Source organism: Physcomitrium patens, chromosome 3 (assembly GCF_059467195.1).
Source record: "Physcomitrium patens ecotype Gransden chromosome 3, ASM5946719v1, whole genome shotgun sequence".
NCBI classification, from domain to species: Eukaryota; Viridiplantae; Streptophyta; class Bryopsida; order Funariales; family Funariaceae; genus Physcomitrium; species Physcomitrium patens.
Genome location: NC_143412.1, coordinates 5,906,974 through 5,924,118, shown reverse-complemented (window position 1 = coordinate 5,924,118; position 17,145 = coordinate 5,906,974). Strand labels below are relative to the sequence as shown.

The 17,145-nt window shown below is 36.8% G+C and overlaps 2 protein-coding genes across 4 annotated transcripts; both read right to left on the bottom strand.

Moving 5' to 3' along the window:
• Positions 1-3,024: 3,024 nt before the first annotated feature.
• On the bottom strand, positions 3,025-5,191 carry LOC112279988 (uncharacterized). The gene is made up of 4 exons (XM_024514853.3): positions 4,495-5,191; positions 4,050-4,319; positions 3,720-3,795; positions 3,025-3,593 (listed from the first exon to the last, which is right to left on the bottom strand). The coding sequence occupies exons 1-4, from the start codon at positions 4,576-4,578 to the stop codon at positions 3,466-3,468; spliced, it is 558 nt and encodes a 185-aa protein (XP_024370621.1). The 5' UTR covers positions 4,579-5,191; the 3' UTR covers positions 3,025-3,465.
• A 6,295-nt stretch (positions 5,192-11,486) lies between these two features.
• Positions 11,487-16,546, bottom strand: LOC112279987 (receptor-like serine/threonine-protein kinase At2g45590). Of its 3 annotated transcripts, none has more exons than XM_090248592.1 (3): positions 16,215-16,546; positions 15,814-15,919; positions 11,487-15,255 (listed from the first exon to the last, which is right to left on the bottom strand). In XM_090248592.1, exon 3 carries the CDS (start codon positions 14,583-14,585, stop codon positions 12,276-12,278), a length of 2,310 nt encoding a protein of 769 aa, XP_090104718.1. In that variant the 5' UTR covers positions 14,586-15,255; positions 15,814-15,919; positions 16,215-16,546; the 3' UTR covers positions 11,487-12,275. The 3 variants fall into 3 exon arrangements, with proteins under 3 accessions (XP_090104718.1, XP_024370618.1, XP_090104719.1); XM_024514850.3 differs by having other exon boundaries at positions 11,487-14,463; XM_090248593.1 differs by lacking the exons at positions 15,814-15,919; positions 16,215-16,546 and adding an exon at positions 15,540-15,691.
• Between the last annotated feature and the right edge of the window lie 599 nt (positions 16,547-17,145).

Genomic DNA, 17,145 nt, shown 5'->3' with positions numbered 1-17,145 from the left:
AGAAGGAGGGGTAATGTCACGGCCATAATCATGTAAGCTAATAATTACATATAGAAATAGGTAGAAGTAAGTAAAAGTAGATAAAAGTAAGTTAATTCTATAATATTTAATATAGAAGCTTCCTAGAAACTTCCTAGACGCTGCTTTGACTTCATAGATGTCTTTAATTGACTTTTTGGATTAGAAACGTGGTCAACAAGTTGGCCATGTGCCACACATGTTGTTAGCTTGAAGATCAAGCTAACTATGTGGCCCACACGTAGAAAAACATGCCTTGTAAGTCAAGGCATGTGTCCTACAAAGTCAACACATATTGGAGGTCCTATAGAACGTTGCCACGTAGCCCCTAGTTAGATAGTATATATAGAGACAAGAGTGAAGGCTTCTTCACTCTTGTCAACTCCTTTCTTACTCCTAGTTCCAGGTTCAAGAGTCTTTAGTTTCTTGTCTTGTGGCAATAGCCATTCCAGTTTCCTTTTAATATACATACTTGTTTATATTTTGATTTATTATATCGAGATAGCCTTTTGTGTATATTTTCCCTCATCGAGTCTTTGTCCTTGACATGATGTCATTCATTGTCTAACTTGTTCCATCAAATAATTAATTTCTACAAAAATAAAAATAAAAAATGATACATATTTATGTATGTATGTATATATATATATATATATATATATATATATATATGTATATAAACTTTCTATCATTTTAAAAAAATAGTAGAAATTTTGTTATGTCACACTTTTCTATGATGTATGGTATCAAGAAATTAACAAGGATTATTTCATATAAAGTCAATTAAAAAAACCATTAATAATTAAATTAATCAATAGCTTCTTCTTATCAAATTTTTGTGTAAGAAAAAAAAATAGATCCAATGTAAAATAATATTTCTTAATTTATATTTTAAAAAAGATTCATCAAGAAAGATTTAGTCAGCTCTACATTAATTTACTTAAAAAAAAATATTATTGAAGATTTCATCCTATAATTGCTTTGCTTATTTTTTATTTTTTTTTTTAAATTTTTTTTCTTTTGGTATTGCTAATATCAATACAAATTGCCACCCATTCAACATATTTCTTGAATTTTTATTATTCCAATTAATTTTTATGTTCAATTAATTGTTTTGAAACATATTGAATAAAGAAAATTTGACTAATTTAAAATGTTTAGAACAAAAGTGTCATGTAATAAATAGGAGGTTGTGGTGGTAGTAGCAACATCATTTTTTCTTCTTTCTTTTTCACTTTCTCTATAAATACTTTGTAATTATTCTTGATGTAATTATTGATGTAATTATTCTTAATTAATTAATATTTATGTTCAATTAATAAGATCCAAAAGAACCAGAGTTGCATGAATAAAAATTAATTTTTTTCATACATTTCTTCTGAAGTTAAACTTCATTAATTCAAATCTTTATAACTTTATTGGTCTAATAGATATCAATTATCTTCTCATACATTTTCTTTCAAGAATTCTCTACTGGATGAAGTATTTGCAAAAATAATCTTTAAATTAAAAAATATATAAATATATGTGTTGGTTTACAAAGGTTTTGGTATCAAAATTGACACCTTCTATTATACAACTTATTTGATTTCAAATTTTAAAAGTATTCACAATAAATTATTGATTTTCTACTTTGATACTACTAGTATTAAGAATCACTCACATTTATATCTATATGTTTCTAGAGAAAAGAAGTAATTGCTCTATGAACTTATCCAATATTCATTTGATAATTATAAATGTGTTTTTATATTAAAAAAAAAAAAAAAAAAAAAAAAAAAACCACATCAGAAAACCAAAAAAAAATATTGATATTATGAATGAAGAGAAACATCTACCAAAATATTCAAATTAAAATACAAAGAGTAGATAAAGATCCTTTTAACTATAACTCTAGTTTCAAATACTCTTTAAAAAAGCCAAAAACTTTATGGAGTTTTTAGCTTCTTGAAGCCATCGACAAAACTTGAGGTATGAATGGAGTCATGCTCTAGTGGAGAACATCGCTTTATTGCACATATCCATTGGGTATTGATGACCCTTAGTTGCCACTTGGTTGTACAAATTCATTTGGTATTGATGAACCTTAGTTGCCAGTTTTATATTTATTCTAACCTCTGATCGGTACAACTTACTCTGGGTCGGAGGTACAACACACAGTACACCTCGCCACGGTGTGTCTCAGCAATGAATCTTTCATTTGTCGTGAATAAAAAAGCAAAACAGAAATGCTGTAGAGTATCGATTTTTCGTCGGTAGAGTTGGCAGCATTCAAGGCCAAAGGAATGCTGGGTGGATCTTCCGGCTATGCATAGGTGCACCGATGAAGCATCATAAATGGTATTGATTCTCCAGGCCTCTAGCAATCTGGAAGCAGCATTGGATCGATTCACCATATATGTGATCCTGCGCAGATTCTACATTTAGTTTGTGGGGACCACTGAAGCCATTCCATCTAATCTTTTAAGCTCTCGCTTAACTGTTGAACTAAGGGATTTAGAAGACACATTCGAAGCGGGATACTTGTATGGAGGTGCACCGAAGAAGCATCCTTTCATGTGGATCCTGTGGCGACTGTCTCTAGTGGCATGTCTGGTGTTTTTAAGGTTTTTGTTTTCTTCGTGTTCTTTTTTCCTGGTGGGTAAGTTAACAATAGATTCCTCGACACAAGGATGTGGTTGTCCTAAGTGAATGGGATTTCATGGTGATGATGGCATGTGTCGCGCCACTAATTTTAGCACCTGCACGTGGTGCTTCTGATCGTGATCCTCTATGGGGTTGAGCGGACTCTAATATGTGCTTGCACTGAAATTTGTACATATTGTTCAGTGCAAGGACATGGAACTTGAGGACTTCACTAGCTAAGATAGATCATCAGATGGGAATCATGGATGACGACCACCGTGTCATAGCCAACAGGAGTGAGCCGGGCTGCGATGAAAAGCGGCGTGACTTCAGGCTCACAGTTTACGCAATCATGCCTACACAGCGTGTTTTGTTCCAATATAGAGAAGACTGCATGGCGAATTTACCGCAAAGCAACCGATTTTTTACATACAGATGTATGCAAATTTAGTATATATTGGAGAAAGTCGTGTTAGAGCTGAGTAATTTACCGTCCTGTAGAGTGAATTTTATATACGGCTGCATGTGATGCTATCCGTTGTGTTTGTTCCTGTCTTACAACTTTTGTTTGTTGAATTAGCCTGGAAGTTCTCATCCGACCACTCCGTGCCTTCTTCACAACGATTACTTCTTTAGACAATATGTCTGTTGAAGCCAGTGTCATAATGTTTCAGTACCTCATAATGAGAAGGTAACTGAAAAGTGGTCTGCAGGATATTGCTAATTTCTTAAGCTCCACTTGTCAAAGCTGGAATATGCTAATGTGCAAACTCTTTGACCAACAAGTCTAAAGGTTCTCTAGATCTTCTTCTTCTGCTCATGCTACTTCTTCTGAGGCCACATCACGGCGCTCTTCACCTTTTGTGCCTGCTTGAGCACGGCCTCCGGCTTTGCTGTTCCCTTCACTGTTACCCTCTTCTCCACGACATCAACCACGACGGTTTGAACGTCTGCAAAAATCCAGTGGGAGTTGTTTAGTATAATGCGAGACCTTCATCACAAGCAGGTGCAGGAATCATATCATGGCACAAATGAAGCACGGAGCATATAGAAGAAGGATTTTTGAAGTATATCACCTTCCAACTTCATAATCTTCTTTTTCACTTTATAGCCGCACGCTTCGCAGCACAGGTCCACCTGCAACTCCATGATCTGCACCACAACCATAGTTAAATGTGAGTAAGTTAAGTGCAGTGAAGATTATGACCGCAGATTTCACATGCTGGAAAAAATAAGGGATGTACGTAGTACAAAATTTCTGCCGGCATTCTCTAGACAGAATTCGGCAAGATGACGCTGCAATTCCAGACTACTGAGAAAGACTCGACTCTTAACGGAAAAAACCCGAGGTAAAATAGTATTGGAACAGCAACTTTGACGCTTTTCGTAGGTAAGCCACATTATACCTTCGGCCCCTTGTTGTCTTGTTTTTGGTCGCCTCCCTTGCCCTTGCCCTTGCCCTTACCATCTCCCTTATCATCTCCCTTACCATCCCCGCTACTTCCCTTGTTCTCTCCACCTCCCTTGCCTTTGCTGTCTCCACCTCCATCTCCAGATTTCTCTCCTCCCTTACCCTTTCCCTTACCCTTGCCATCTCCCTTGCCGTCCCCATTACCATCCACCTTCACCGTCTCCGCCCGAACATCAGGGAGGTAGAATTTGTTGGGATAAAACCACTGGATCCAACACCATTCAACTATCAGCAAAGCATCACGTTACAAAGGCCATCACCAAAACAGAAAACGCCCAGCCTCCATATCACAAGAAAACGCGTTCCATGAGCAATATTATAGCAAACAAATGAAGAATTGAAATCGAAATTAAACAGCGAAGGGTAACCAATATACTCACCCAATCAAGCAACGAATCGTCTTCCTGAAGCGAGTTAATAACGCCCATGTAGGGCTTCCAGTTGCTATAGTAGTGCATCGCCATTCTCTCCCACCAAAAAGGACCAGCAACTTCGAGTCCCCGCAACAATCAAGCTCCACGACTCACCACTCGAAACCTCCTCACTGCCTTCTGTCTCTGGCAACTCTCAGTCTCTCTGCTCTCCCGACCTCGACCACCGGTGAGCCACGTTGTATACTATATCGAGAAATCCCCCTACACTTCGCCGAGTGCAATCTACCCCACACCCGTGATCACATTCCTCCGACGTGCAAGGGAGCCGGATTATTATAGCCCTGCGGAACAGGACTTGGATCTGGACTTCGAGGGAACGAAGCACAGGGGCGATTGTCGGTACACCCTGTACAATTCAACGTGGTAACGAGAAACTAGGGGGAGAGTCACCGAGCCCCCCAAGTCAGGTGATGGGTTCCGCTCGTCCGTCCTGCTTTGAATTATCGCCGTCGGCGGTTCCTGTCCCTTCACAAATCTCAATGCGCGTGTTTATGTGCTCACAGGGTGGACGTGGGGTTGATCCGCCACTAACGATGCGGGCATCTCGCAGCCCGAGTCTCCGCGCCTGGTAGAAGAAACCTCAGCCCCCAGGCCTCGGGTCTGTAACTTAAACCGCACCTGCGTCGCTGCTGGCTGATGAGGCGATGGTACGCATCATCTGTCTTGAGCGCCATGCCATACCACGCCACGCCACTGCAACGCCTGGTGCGTGGGCCGCGGGTGTGGACCCTGGCGGCGCGACACCCCAGGCACTGGTGGTAGAGTAAGCCCCTCCTCCTCCTCCGTTTCTTGTTTCTTTTTTGTTTTGTTTTTTGTTTTTTTTGTTTTTCCTCTTTTTCTACAGAGCCAGTGCAAGACAATGGCGGAGCCAGGGGGGAGCAACCTCCGAGGCCAGCTGATTGAAAGATCTTGCGCTTCTCCCAGTGGTGGGACAGTGGTGCACGGTTTGAGAGGCATCTATCTATCTAGATCATCACCGGCTTCACTCCTGACTTGAGCGAGTGTGTGAGCCAGGGAATGTGTTTGTATGGGTCATTGAAGGACAGGGCTTCGAGATTTCAGCAAGAATTTGGTTTTGTTACAAACGCTAACAAAAACTAAACAGACACCAAAAACAAAAAAAACAAAAAAAACAAACCACGGCTCAAAGGGTGGTGAGTTCATTGGTGGTGATTGTGGACGTGGTCTTTGACGTGCAAAATGTGTGAACGTTTAATGGTATTGTTTAACTTACTTTTGGCTTATACGCCTGATTTGACTTAGTTGTTGTGTACTCAATAAAGGCTACAATAAATTAGTTGTTCTTTTTATGTACCCAAACTTTTAGTTGTTCTTTTTATGTACCCAAGTTTTTATTTTGATTGATCTGGTCTCTAAGTAAAGGAAATGGTGGTAGGATCTTAAACAAGATTTAAAGTGTGTTAGAAGTGATGCACTTTTTTAAAACAAGAAATGAAGTTATTTGCAATTAGTGGCAGTTGAATGTATTGTACCAAGTTTTAATATTTTATACAATTTAAATAGTATTTATCTTTTTTGTTTGATTATGTACATCACATCTATACCATGTTATAAGTTGGGTATAACTAATGCCACCACAATTTGCCATCCACTACATGTTAGAATAGCTTTTGCTATTGACACTACAACTTGCCATCCACCTCATACTTTCTTAATTTTATTGATGTATTAATTTTATTATTAATTTTTTTCTATGTATTTTGAAAAAAATACATATTAGAAAAATTAAAAATATTTTTATTAAAATTTTAAAAAATAAAGAAATATGTCAAGTGGATAGCAAGTTGTGGTAGTAGTAGCAAAAATTGTTGTGGCATTAGCAATACCTTATACATTTAAGATAATTTCTTTAAATGAACACAATTTTTTTTTTAATGTAGTTGTTGTTGTTGTTGTTGTTTTTTTTTTTTTTTTTTTTTTTTTTTTTCATTCTGAAATTAATTTAATGTTATGGCACTTGTTAAATTTTTGTGTTTATATTTAGTTTAAATATTAATGAAATATTTTAAAAGGTATAATAATTTTTACAATAAAAGTATAAATCCAACTTAGTTTTTTTTTTTTTTTTTTTTCTGATTTTTTGATTTTTCAAGAAACGTTGTTACTTATAATATTGCACATAGTAGTAATAATGAAATAATCACTTGGTTTGTTTGTTTTTTCTTTATTTTATCTATTTTTTCTAATATGTTTCTATAGTTAATATTGATGCTATGATATGGGGTTTAGTCATAAGCATTGCTTCTAAAAAGATATATATATATATATATATATATATATATATTGATAATACTTTAATTTTTACTACTATAGCAATATAAATCATAAAATTGATATGCATGTAAATTAGCATATAATAAGAAGAAACACTTTCAAAGTAGTTGTTAGTTAGTTTTATAAAATTTCAAGGAATATGGTAATACAAATTTGTAATTTAAGAATTGGTTTTATTAAAAGACTATGTCAAAAGAAATACATTGTTCTTCTTATAAGCTCAATTATATAGCAAATTACATAATTTTTTATTTGTAAAGCAAACAAAGACACAAAAAAATTTGCATATAAAAAATGAAAAAAATATATATATTTCTTTTTCTTTAAAATTTTTAAATTACTCATAATTTAATTGAATTTAATATTTACCTAATTTTAATGGATCTTAGTACAAAAAAAGACTTGAGAGGAAAATATTGTTTAAAAGATTCAATACTTAGAAAACCAAATCAAGTATCATAAATCGCATTTTTAATATAAAAAAATATCCAATTGTTATAATATTCTTTTGTGGGCATTATAAAAATTAAATAACTTAATTTGGAAATGTTTTAAAGTAAAAAATACTATTGACGATAAAATTTTTAAAGTTGCAATATAAATTATTATAAACTATTTTACTCCTTATTAAAAGTAGAATATTATGTTAAAATTAACTATAGTATAAAATATCACAAAATATTGAATTATTAATATAAATTATTTTTATTAAGAATCAGTATAAGAATATTTTAAATTATGTAATTTTTTATCAAATATCCTTTGGTATAATTTGTTTTAAAATATATTTTTTATTATAATAATGGCAATAAGTTTTAGTATTTAAATTGGAGTAGAATAGACCACATCTTTAAGTTCAGTTAGACTACAATGTGTATATGTATGTATGTGTATATATATATATATATATATATATAATAATAATTTAAACTACAATAATTCTATAATAAAATTTATAATAAATTCTTATACAAAAACAATAAAAGAATGATTTAACACCAATAGCTAAAACAAGAAGTTATAAGACTAAAAGGTAGTAAATTTTAAAACCTTTTTAAATGGATGTAAAAACAATGATTGTTTGTGACACAGTAATATGATATTGACATCAGGCTAACAAACATTTTATGTAGTTTTAAAGATAAAACCACAATCACATGTTGAGCCAAAACCAAGTAAGTATAGAAGCAAATAGATTTAGACCTTATTTGAAAAATGATGTAAATAGTAATTAAGTATCATTTATTTAGATCCTATTTATTTTTTTACTATTTTTAATAATAATAATAAATATTTATTTTTTAAATTATTTAATATACATTAAATATAAAGAAAGTTCATTTATTTTTTACTTTTTAAGAGATTTGGTTTTATACAAAAGTAAAAAGATATATACAGTAATTTATATATGAGATTTCATTAAGAATATAAAAAATCTATTATACATTGTTAAATATGCCAACTTATTAAGTTTTATTTAAATAAATAATGAAATGGTTCCAAAATTAGGTTTATGATTATAATATTAGAATTTTTAATACGATATTTGTATAATGTTTAAAACCAAAATAAAAAAGCTACATTGTTTTGAATTTATATTAAATAATTCTTACTCTAATTTTTTAAAATTCTATGAGTGTATGAAACGGTTTCATTAGGAATCAATTAATTTATTTTTAGTTTCAAGAGAACTTACTTGTGAATTTATAAATTTTCTTTATATTTTTTTATTATTATATTAAAATAATTTTATTTTTTCTATTATGTAAACTAAAAAATTAATAATTAGGAACTAAAAAAAATGGATATACTTTTATTCACTAAGAGCTAATATTTTATAATACTTGTCCATACAAATAATTTTTCTAAATCTTAAAAAATTATAAAAGTAAGGTATGATGATCTTCTAATTTGTTTCTGAAAAAAGTCAAAAGACTATTCTAATTTCAATTGTCTTATTCATTTTGAATTATTTAGATCAAATTATCTTTTCGATAGCATCTTTTATTATGAGAGAATTTACCTTTTACTGAAATTTATTCTGATATAAGAAATACTTTGTTTAAAATATTCCCTAGTTCTTACTATATTTTTAATGATATAATAATTACAATAAAGTTTTGCATAGTCATATTTTTCTCTTTGATCAATATTGGGTAAAAATATTTTTAGTTTTATTGCATCTAAATTGAAGTTCATTATTAGAGTTATGTCATTTATATTTTTTTTAGCTTTATAAATATTAATATGTTAAAATATAAATACTTACAAATTATATACTTATGTTTTTTAAAAAAAAAAATTATCTTGCATTATATTAAAAATGTATCAAAAAAATCTTAATTTATAATACATAATATTTAGGATTGATTGAATAATATATATATATATATATATATATATATAGATCATTTTCTTATTTTATTTAATTCTTGTTCTGTTCTTTATTTTTCTATTTGTAAATCTTGTCTTTGTGTTTAGGAAATAAATATTTGAAACTTCCAATTTTACTTAAAAGACACTTATATTTCCTATTAAAATATGTTAGAATTTTTTTTCTAAATTAGATTTATTTTTTAAGATTCGAAGTTGATAATGAATAGTAGTTATAATTCTTGTCTTATTTGAAATTTAATTATTGTGTTTGTTTGAACTAATTATATAATTTGTTTGTAGAGATTTTACAAAGCTTCATAGAACTTTAATATAATGAAACATATTATTCTAAATCATTAAAAAACAAGTATTAAATTTTATTTATTTATTTAAATAAATAATTTGATATTTTAGTCGTAGATGTTTTTAGGAAATTTCATTCTCTAGTAGATGAATTAATTTTTGGAAGATCACAGTTCAATAATAATATCAGAATTTATTCCAAAGAAGCAGGTTTTCTGAATTGATTTAATTTTAAAATATTTTTTTAAAAAATGTAATGAATAATATATTCATATTTTATAAATAATATAAAATCTGAAAATTTACTCATTAATAATTGATGCATGTGGAATATTCAGAATATGTTTTTAATTATGTTTTATAATAGAATTTTAAATTGGCACAATATATAGGTGCATTCATATATATATATATATATATATACACACTTCAAAATTCTAAAAAAATTTATTTATATTTAATTTCTATCATTTTTATTAAATTAGTAGTTTTTAAATTATTTTTATTATCATTAAATCCAAAAAAATCTTCTAATTTATTTTTTAACTCCAGAAATCAAATAATTAATATAAAAATAATAGTAATATATGTTTTACTAATACATTTAAAATAGCATATGAAAAATTAGAATCTTATAATGACAAAAGAATATTGGCATGTCATGCTATACCATCATTATCATCATAAAATATTTTCCACTTGGTGAAGAAAAGTTATCATCTAAAAATTGTGGCATTTAGAAATACTATAAAGTGAGAATAAAATATTACATAAATATTTTTTTATTAGGAGAATTCTAAATATAACAACACACATTTTGATAATAACAATCATTGCAAATATTTATTTTTAAATTAATGCATATTTTTAGTAATATCTTACACAACTTCCAAGTTTTTGCAAAATCATTTCTTAAAGGTGGACCTAACACAAATTCCAAGAAACAACAGTATTCATGTTAAATAGTAGAAAAAAGTATATTCTATCCCATATTTTCGTTTCACATCTTTATGACTGATTTTTTTAATTATAAAAGCAATAAAGAGAGACTTCTCAATTTCAACCAATTACAAACTTATGACCTCTTACCTTCTCCACAAGAGAAAAGACCCCTAATATCTTAAAACGCAATAGTGAATTTACATTTATCAGAACCTGACAACCCACCTAATTTATCAGAACACACTCTTTGTAATCAAACAGATTCTAATAAAATCACAACAGCAAACTTTCCACAACAGGAATCATGCATTCGTGTCCCCGGAAGTGTATTAGAGAGATGATTCGCCGCTCTCTGTCACGCTCTATAAATCGGATTTGTCACTTTGTTGGATCTGGACAGCGAGTGTTCATCAGGAACACGATTTGTGCAGCACGAGATGCGGAATCTAAATTGGGTGGTATTAGAAGTGGAGTAGCCAACAAGCAGTGATGGTGTAATGCAAGGCTTGTGAGAAGGAGTCTGGTCTTACGGAAGATGAGGTGGGTGAATCCAAGCCTGAGCGAATCCAAGCAACCCGCTGGGTTCTCGTCCTGCTTGCACGGCCACTTGGATTGCACAGGAAAGAAGGGGGAAAAGGCATAGGTCGCTCAGCTTGCTACACCAGTCGCTGATTCTGCAGTACAATATTGAAGCGAGCATTCCAAATACTCAGCTCTGGTTCATGGTGTGTGGAAGGTTGATGGCCATCTGCCAACAATCGGTTTCATTTTCACCCTGATGACCATCACCCAACGAGCCAGAGGAGTAGGTGCTTGGGACGTGTGTTCATGTTTCCGGTGACATGGGTTAATTCAAATCTAATGTCTGCAATTGAATTTCAGCTGCTGATTTTTCATACTGTGTCGTTGGCTAAACTTGCTTGAAAATTCATTGCAGGCTTACGAGCAATTTTTCATGTCAAATGCTAGTAAATGGTAAGTGTCTGAAACGGACATCCAGAAGCTTTTCAACATCCCAAACATCCGCGTCAATACCTCTCTTTCAAAAGAATCATTTTCCAAGAGTCACTGTACAAGAACTATCTTTCGTCCATGATACATGTGAACCTAGCCTTCAGCTGCAAAATTCAAGGATTGCGGTGATGAGCTGCAGGTGCTGCTCCGAAGAGTTTATGCTTCACGAAGTTCGCCACAGATATGCTCAGGAGAAGTTCAGATAGGAGAGACAACCTGGAAGAAAAGTAAACATATGTAGATTGTCAGTACTCTCGTTCTCAAGCTTCTGGGAAGAGAAGCGATGAAGCTGACGTCCGAGTTTAGTGCTGTACACGTACAGTTTTGAACGAGAACTCTTACGGTGGGGAATTCTTAAACCTGTATCGAGAATTCATTCCGCCCATTTTCGCAATCCTCACTCTGAAAGGCGGTCGCGACCTGCTATCTATATATCATCGTTTTCGTCAGAAAACAGTTCAAGACCCGCGGTCAATATATTAGAAATTAAGAGCAATTACTGCAAGAAATCGGACGCCCGAAAAAAAATTGCACCGGAGTTTTCATTATTCAATGTTAACGTGCGCTAAAAAGAACACCTTCCATCAGCTAGAAGTGCAACGAAGCAGCACACCACAAAGTGTGTTCAATGGTCGCCTCCCGCGTCGACTATCACTAAGGCATCTTCTGTCGTTCTGGTTGAACGCGTTTTAGTGTCAGTGACCTTTGAGCGCTTGATCCTGCTTCGGAGGCGTTTGGCAACAGAGGACAAGAGGACTGTGTTTAAGTTGGTCACAGGGGCCTGCTCAGGCACATCTTCATTCAGCTAAGGGTTTTCGGCGTGATCTGAACCCTGGAGGAGACGGTGAAAACTCGAAAGGGAGGTCCGGAAGATCAAGCTCTCCATTTAGGATCTTCACGATGTCAGTCATACTTGGACGCGCAATAGGTAACCTCTGCAGGCAGAGCAGTGCAACAGTGATGCACAATTCAGCTTGATCCTCAGAGTACTCCGATTGAAGATTCGGGTCAACAAGGTCTAGCACATTCCCACTGCGTGCCAACAAGCGTGCCCAAGAAATAAGGTTGGCTCTTTCGAAATCGGTCGCAGGAGATGCATTGACTTGCAATGGCCGGCGTCCAGATATCAAAACTAACAGCAGAACGCCAAAGCTGTACACATCACTTTTCTCTGAGTTCGATCCTGCCCCGCCAGATTCAGGTGCTACATAGCATATCGTTCCGCGCATGCTTGGAGTACTGCTAATCCCTCGGTATGAATCTCCACTCCAGAACTCCTCTCGCCTTGACCTCGACTTTCGACTCTCTCTCCTACTATCCAGATTTTTGCTGTGTCCTAATTCTGCACTGAACTCTCGACTGAAGTCCCGAATCCATTTGGTGTAATCGTCCTTCTTGTGCCTCTGGCTGCTACGACTACGGTCAAGTCTCATGCTCGACCCTTTCTTAAATTCTCGGCTCTTGTTACTAAGCTCCTCACAATACTCTTCACGCCACCACTCTCGTCCCTTCAGCTTGTCGTGCTTCGCAGGAGTTTTTTTGGGTTCTTTGCTTAACTCTCCTACGATGGCGCTTATCCAACCAGAGCTTTTCGACCTCTGCCTTCGAAGATTCGAGCGGTTCTTGGGTCGACGTGTTTCGCTTTCTGTTGCATGATCTCCGCTTCGTTGGACCCCTTTTGTGCTTCTGGTGCTCTTAGAATCCGAGTCTTGGAGGTGATGACTAACACTTTCATCATCCTTTTCCTGTTTTCGCCACCATTCTCGGCTCCACGACCTCAGTCCATTTCCCTTGACTCCTTTCTGCTTCAGAACCTCGGTAGTTTCGAAGTTAAACTCCAAATCAGGTTGCGAGGGGCTCACAGTGCTCCACCCTTCCTCCCCGGTCCCGTCCACACTGAGAATCACACTCTTGTCCAGATCGGTCTCTCCTTCTGCACTCATGAAATTATCTCCTTCCGCATCTGACCTAATTTCTTTGGAAACTGGAGATTCTAACGCAGTACCACGAACTCCATCGCTGCAGTGGGGAATGTGGTCACAACATGAATCTCTTGCCATGCTGGTTGGTGTATTATTTCCTCCCTTCGAGCAAGGAGACTCCAAGGTTAAGCCGCTCGTTTCTTCCTCAGTCGACAGACCATCAAATAAAGAAGCTGAGCTTTTCCTATCTCCTTCGGGATTAGGATCAAACGCAAACGATTCCATTGATTCTCCCTTCACGGAATTAGCCTGTCTGATGTCATCCATTTTCTTCTTCTCAGCTTCCTCTCTTCGTCTCTGCCGCTTGGCTCGATCACGCACTACCCTTTCATACCGTATCCTCTCCTTCTCGATGGCCTCTCTCTGTACTTCCTGGGTTTGAACATCGAGGATGCTTTCTTCAGTCTTAACCCGAGCAAGGCCAAAATCTGCAAGCTTGGCCTGAAAGTTTGCGTCTAGCAACACGTTGCTAGGTTTCACATCACCGTGGATGATCGGGGGATCACACTTGAAATGTAAATAGGATAATGCTTCAGCAACGTTAAGAATAATCTTGAGACGCATGGCCCAGTTTAATGGAACAGCGTACACTTCATCAAAGAGGGTCTCTTGTAAATTTCGATTACCCATGAATTCATATACAAGTAGACGCCGTGGACCTTGTGCACAAAATCCCAGAAGCCGGACAATGTGCGGAGAGGCAATTCGGCCAACAATTGAAACCTCATTCTGGAAAGCAACCTCACCTTGTACTGAGGAAACGTCGATTCTCTTCACTGCAACTTCGCTGCCGTTGCGAAGACGTCCCTTGTACACTGCCCCAAATCCCCCTTGGCCAAGTTTCTGCTCTTCGGAGAAATTTGCAGTCCCTCTCTTGAGATGCCGATACGAAAATTTCTGGAGATTTTTAGAGGTGTAAAGGTCGTATGGATTTGTCCTGCTAGTTTTCAGCCGATGATAGACAAGCAAGGCTGCCACGAGGGCTACGAGGATTACACCCAAGCTGCATCCAAGTCCGAGACCCAGTGCAAGGTGGTGATTAGGGTGTCCCACAGTGTCTGGAGATAATAAGAGAGGCGAGTATGCATAGGGCGCATTGGCCTGCAAGATCCGCCTGGGAGGCATTGTCTCTCAAGCTAGAGCTCTTGCCGACTCATGGCATGTTGTTTAGTCAAGAATCGAAGAAGAGAAAATTTCTCACCGGTTCAACTCTTGCAGATACAAATGTAGCCTTAAATCGATAACGAAGCACGATTAAGATCAATGCTCTCGCATACAGACATGAGGCGTTCCTCTGTTAGACAAGTACTCCCTTCGTCACAGGACGATTAAATGAAAGGTCCTCTCCAGGAAACTCCGATTTCTGAAGCCGCGTTGACTATCTCAGGACCTGACGATTCAGAACTACTTATTGCCCTGCTAAAAACCTAAATTAGTTTCATTGTGGCAAGGAACCACACCACCCTCCGACTGGACATCTCGCCCTTCGACGAACCTCGGAATTCCAACATTACCTCATGAGTGGATGACTTAGGTGAGCACCCTCCAAATTTCACGAGGCTCTCTGTTCTTGTCTTTGTTATTCGGGGTCACGCTTTATTATAGCTGTGCTTTGCTAGATAACAATCCTCACTAACTCCAACCTTTTCATTAGAAACTAAATCAACTCTCTTTTAGAAATACTCCTATGAGTCAAGTTCGATTGCCCATATCGAAGCTAATCATGCAACCGAGTCAAGTTCATGGTCACTGCAGGTTACAACCTTGAATCTCTACTTAGGGTGAACGTTCGTACCTGCAACAGTAAGAAACAGGGCACAAACAATCAATCAGCTGCCAATAGAACCTCAAGTCGACGCTTCGCAACTCTCAAAGTATGTACGCAGCTCTTGCCGGGAGAGCATCGCAGAGGATACCATTTAAGTTAATGGAGAATGACTGAAGCGGGCAAAGGACCTTTCGAGTGTCTGGCGTCAACGATTTCATTTCAGAATCGTTGGTGACATGCAGGGCTTGCGAGAATGGGCTGTAAACGGGGTGTGCAGAACATATGTGTTGACGAGGCCCTAAGATACTCACCGAGGATTGCACACCGATGAAATAATGAAGAGCGTAAAACATTCAAAAGGGAAGCAAAGGTAGCACCAAAGTTCGGATGCTTCTCTCCTTAGAGCTGAACTGAGCTGTATATTAGCTGCCAGACTGAGAACACCACGAAACCCAAGAAATCCGTATGCTGAAGCTTGCGAGCTCACCATTAAAGCCAAGAGTAGGATAATGAGATCTCGCGATGTTTCGATCGGAAGAGAGTAAGAGTTCGAACAAAAATGCACAGTGATGAGGGCATCCTTACATAGTGGTGTAGGTAGACCCCGAAATCGCTCCATCATGGTGCATTCGGTTGCACAAGAGGAGCCTGCTTCGAGCCTGGAGTCGAGGTATAGGACTCCCCAAGCGTGCTGCACAAGCGCTAGTGTTTCAGAAATCTACGCACACTCTAGAAAGCGATATTGTCCAATCCGCTCGAATGAGAAAGCAAGACTAGAAGACAGGATTCTGATGTAGAAGCCTACACATCACACACCAATGCATAGGACTGATGGACGGACTACGCAACAAGTAGACGGGTGAAACGGCTTCAACTTCCCTCAGGCCCTCTTCACACTCCTATCTCTCATCCGGGCTCTCCTCTCTCTCTATCTCCGTCCTGTACAAGCTGAGCAGTGGGTGCCCTCGTGGAGCCAAACAACTCACCAACGGGCACAGGCATGAGCGCAGCATGCGACGCACAAGAGTACTGGAACATCATCATCACTCCCCAGATAACTCACGATGGTCTCTGGTTCAATTGGACGCATGGGACGAGCACCACCTTAGCCTGATTGCAGGCCATGACCACCATCACACGATAAAGCTCGAAGACTGGGACGACAAGGAGCGGAATTTAGGCTGCCTCGGTCCAGTTTGAGAGAGAGAATACCATCTGGGCCCCACCCTTCGGTTGTTGTAATGCTGCGACGTTGAAATAGCAGCCCAGTCGCGGCAACTGGATGCGGGATTGGGCACTGGAATGCGGAGGACAGATCGCTGAATCCACTAACGATTATTTATGTCCATTAATCGAGGCATAATGTGTACTGAAGTGTGGAGACGCAGACGCAGACGCAGACTCGAGACCGTGGAGACGTTACAGCAAGTCAGACATGTCTGGCTAATTCTGGAAATCAAAGATTGCTTCTGCGCAGCTCTGACTTACTGTGAATCGTTCGGTTATTAATCTTGATCTCTCCCCCGCTTGAAGCTGCTGCTGGGTTCAGCACGGCAGTGCAGCAGGGAGCTCACCTCAGTACACCACGCGTGCTGTATTAGTGTCCCCATTAAGGCTAGTTTTCATTGAAACAACACATGAAAATCCTTCAGTTCGTCGACTCTTCTGGCGCGGTAAGGTGGAGGCTTTACCTTCCGCATGATCACCAGGTTTTGTTTCATTCCAAGCACCGTTTTGCTTTCCGAGACTTCCATTTCCCTCCCTCTTCTCGAAACCTGAAACAACTGATTCCACCTGCAAACTGCTGCTGCATTCTGCCGGCTCCCCTTGCTTCACCTTCCACCCCCCCCCCTTTCTTTTGCAGTTTCGTTTCTTTTATCCATCTGGCCTCTTCATAGATCTTTTACTATAGTACTG

What these genes read in the sequence shown, in the direction of transcription:
- LOC112279988 (XM_024514853.3), bottom strand. Translation starts at nt 4,578, where the DNA reads ATGGCGATGCACTACTATAGCAACTGGAAGCCCTACATGGGCGTTATT. An exon ending in ACGATTCGTTGCTTGATTGG is followed by an intron (nt 4,320 to 4,494) that starts GTGAGTATATTG and finishes TGTTGGATCCAG; the next exon opens with TGGTTTTATCCCAACAAATT. An exon ending in GAAGATTATGAAGTTGGAAG is followed by an intron (nt 3,594 to 3,719) that starts GTGATATACTTC and finishes GGATTTTTGCAG; the next exon opens with ACGTTCAAACCGTCGTGGTT.
- LOC112279987 (XM_024514850.3), bottom strand. Translation starts at nt 16,272, where the DNA reads ATGATGATGTTCCAGTACTCTTGTGCGTCGCATGCTGCGCTCATGCCT. An exon ending in GCTCATGCCTGTGCCCGTTG is followed by an intron (nt 15,920 to 16,214) that starts GTGAGTTGTTTG and finishes GCGCTTGTGCAG; the next exon opens with CACGCTTGGGGAGTCCTATA. An exon ending in GGGTCTACCTACACCACTAT is followed by an intron (nt 14,464 to 15,813) that starts GTAAGGATGCCC and finishes ACTTGGATGCAG; the next exon opens with CTTGGGTGTAATCCTCGTAG.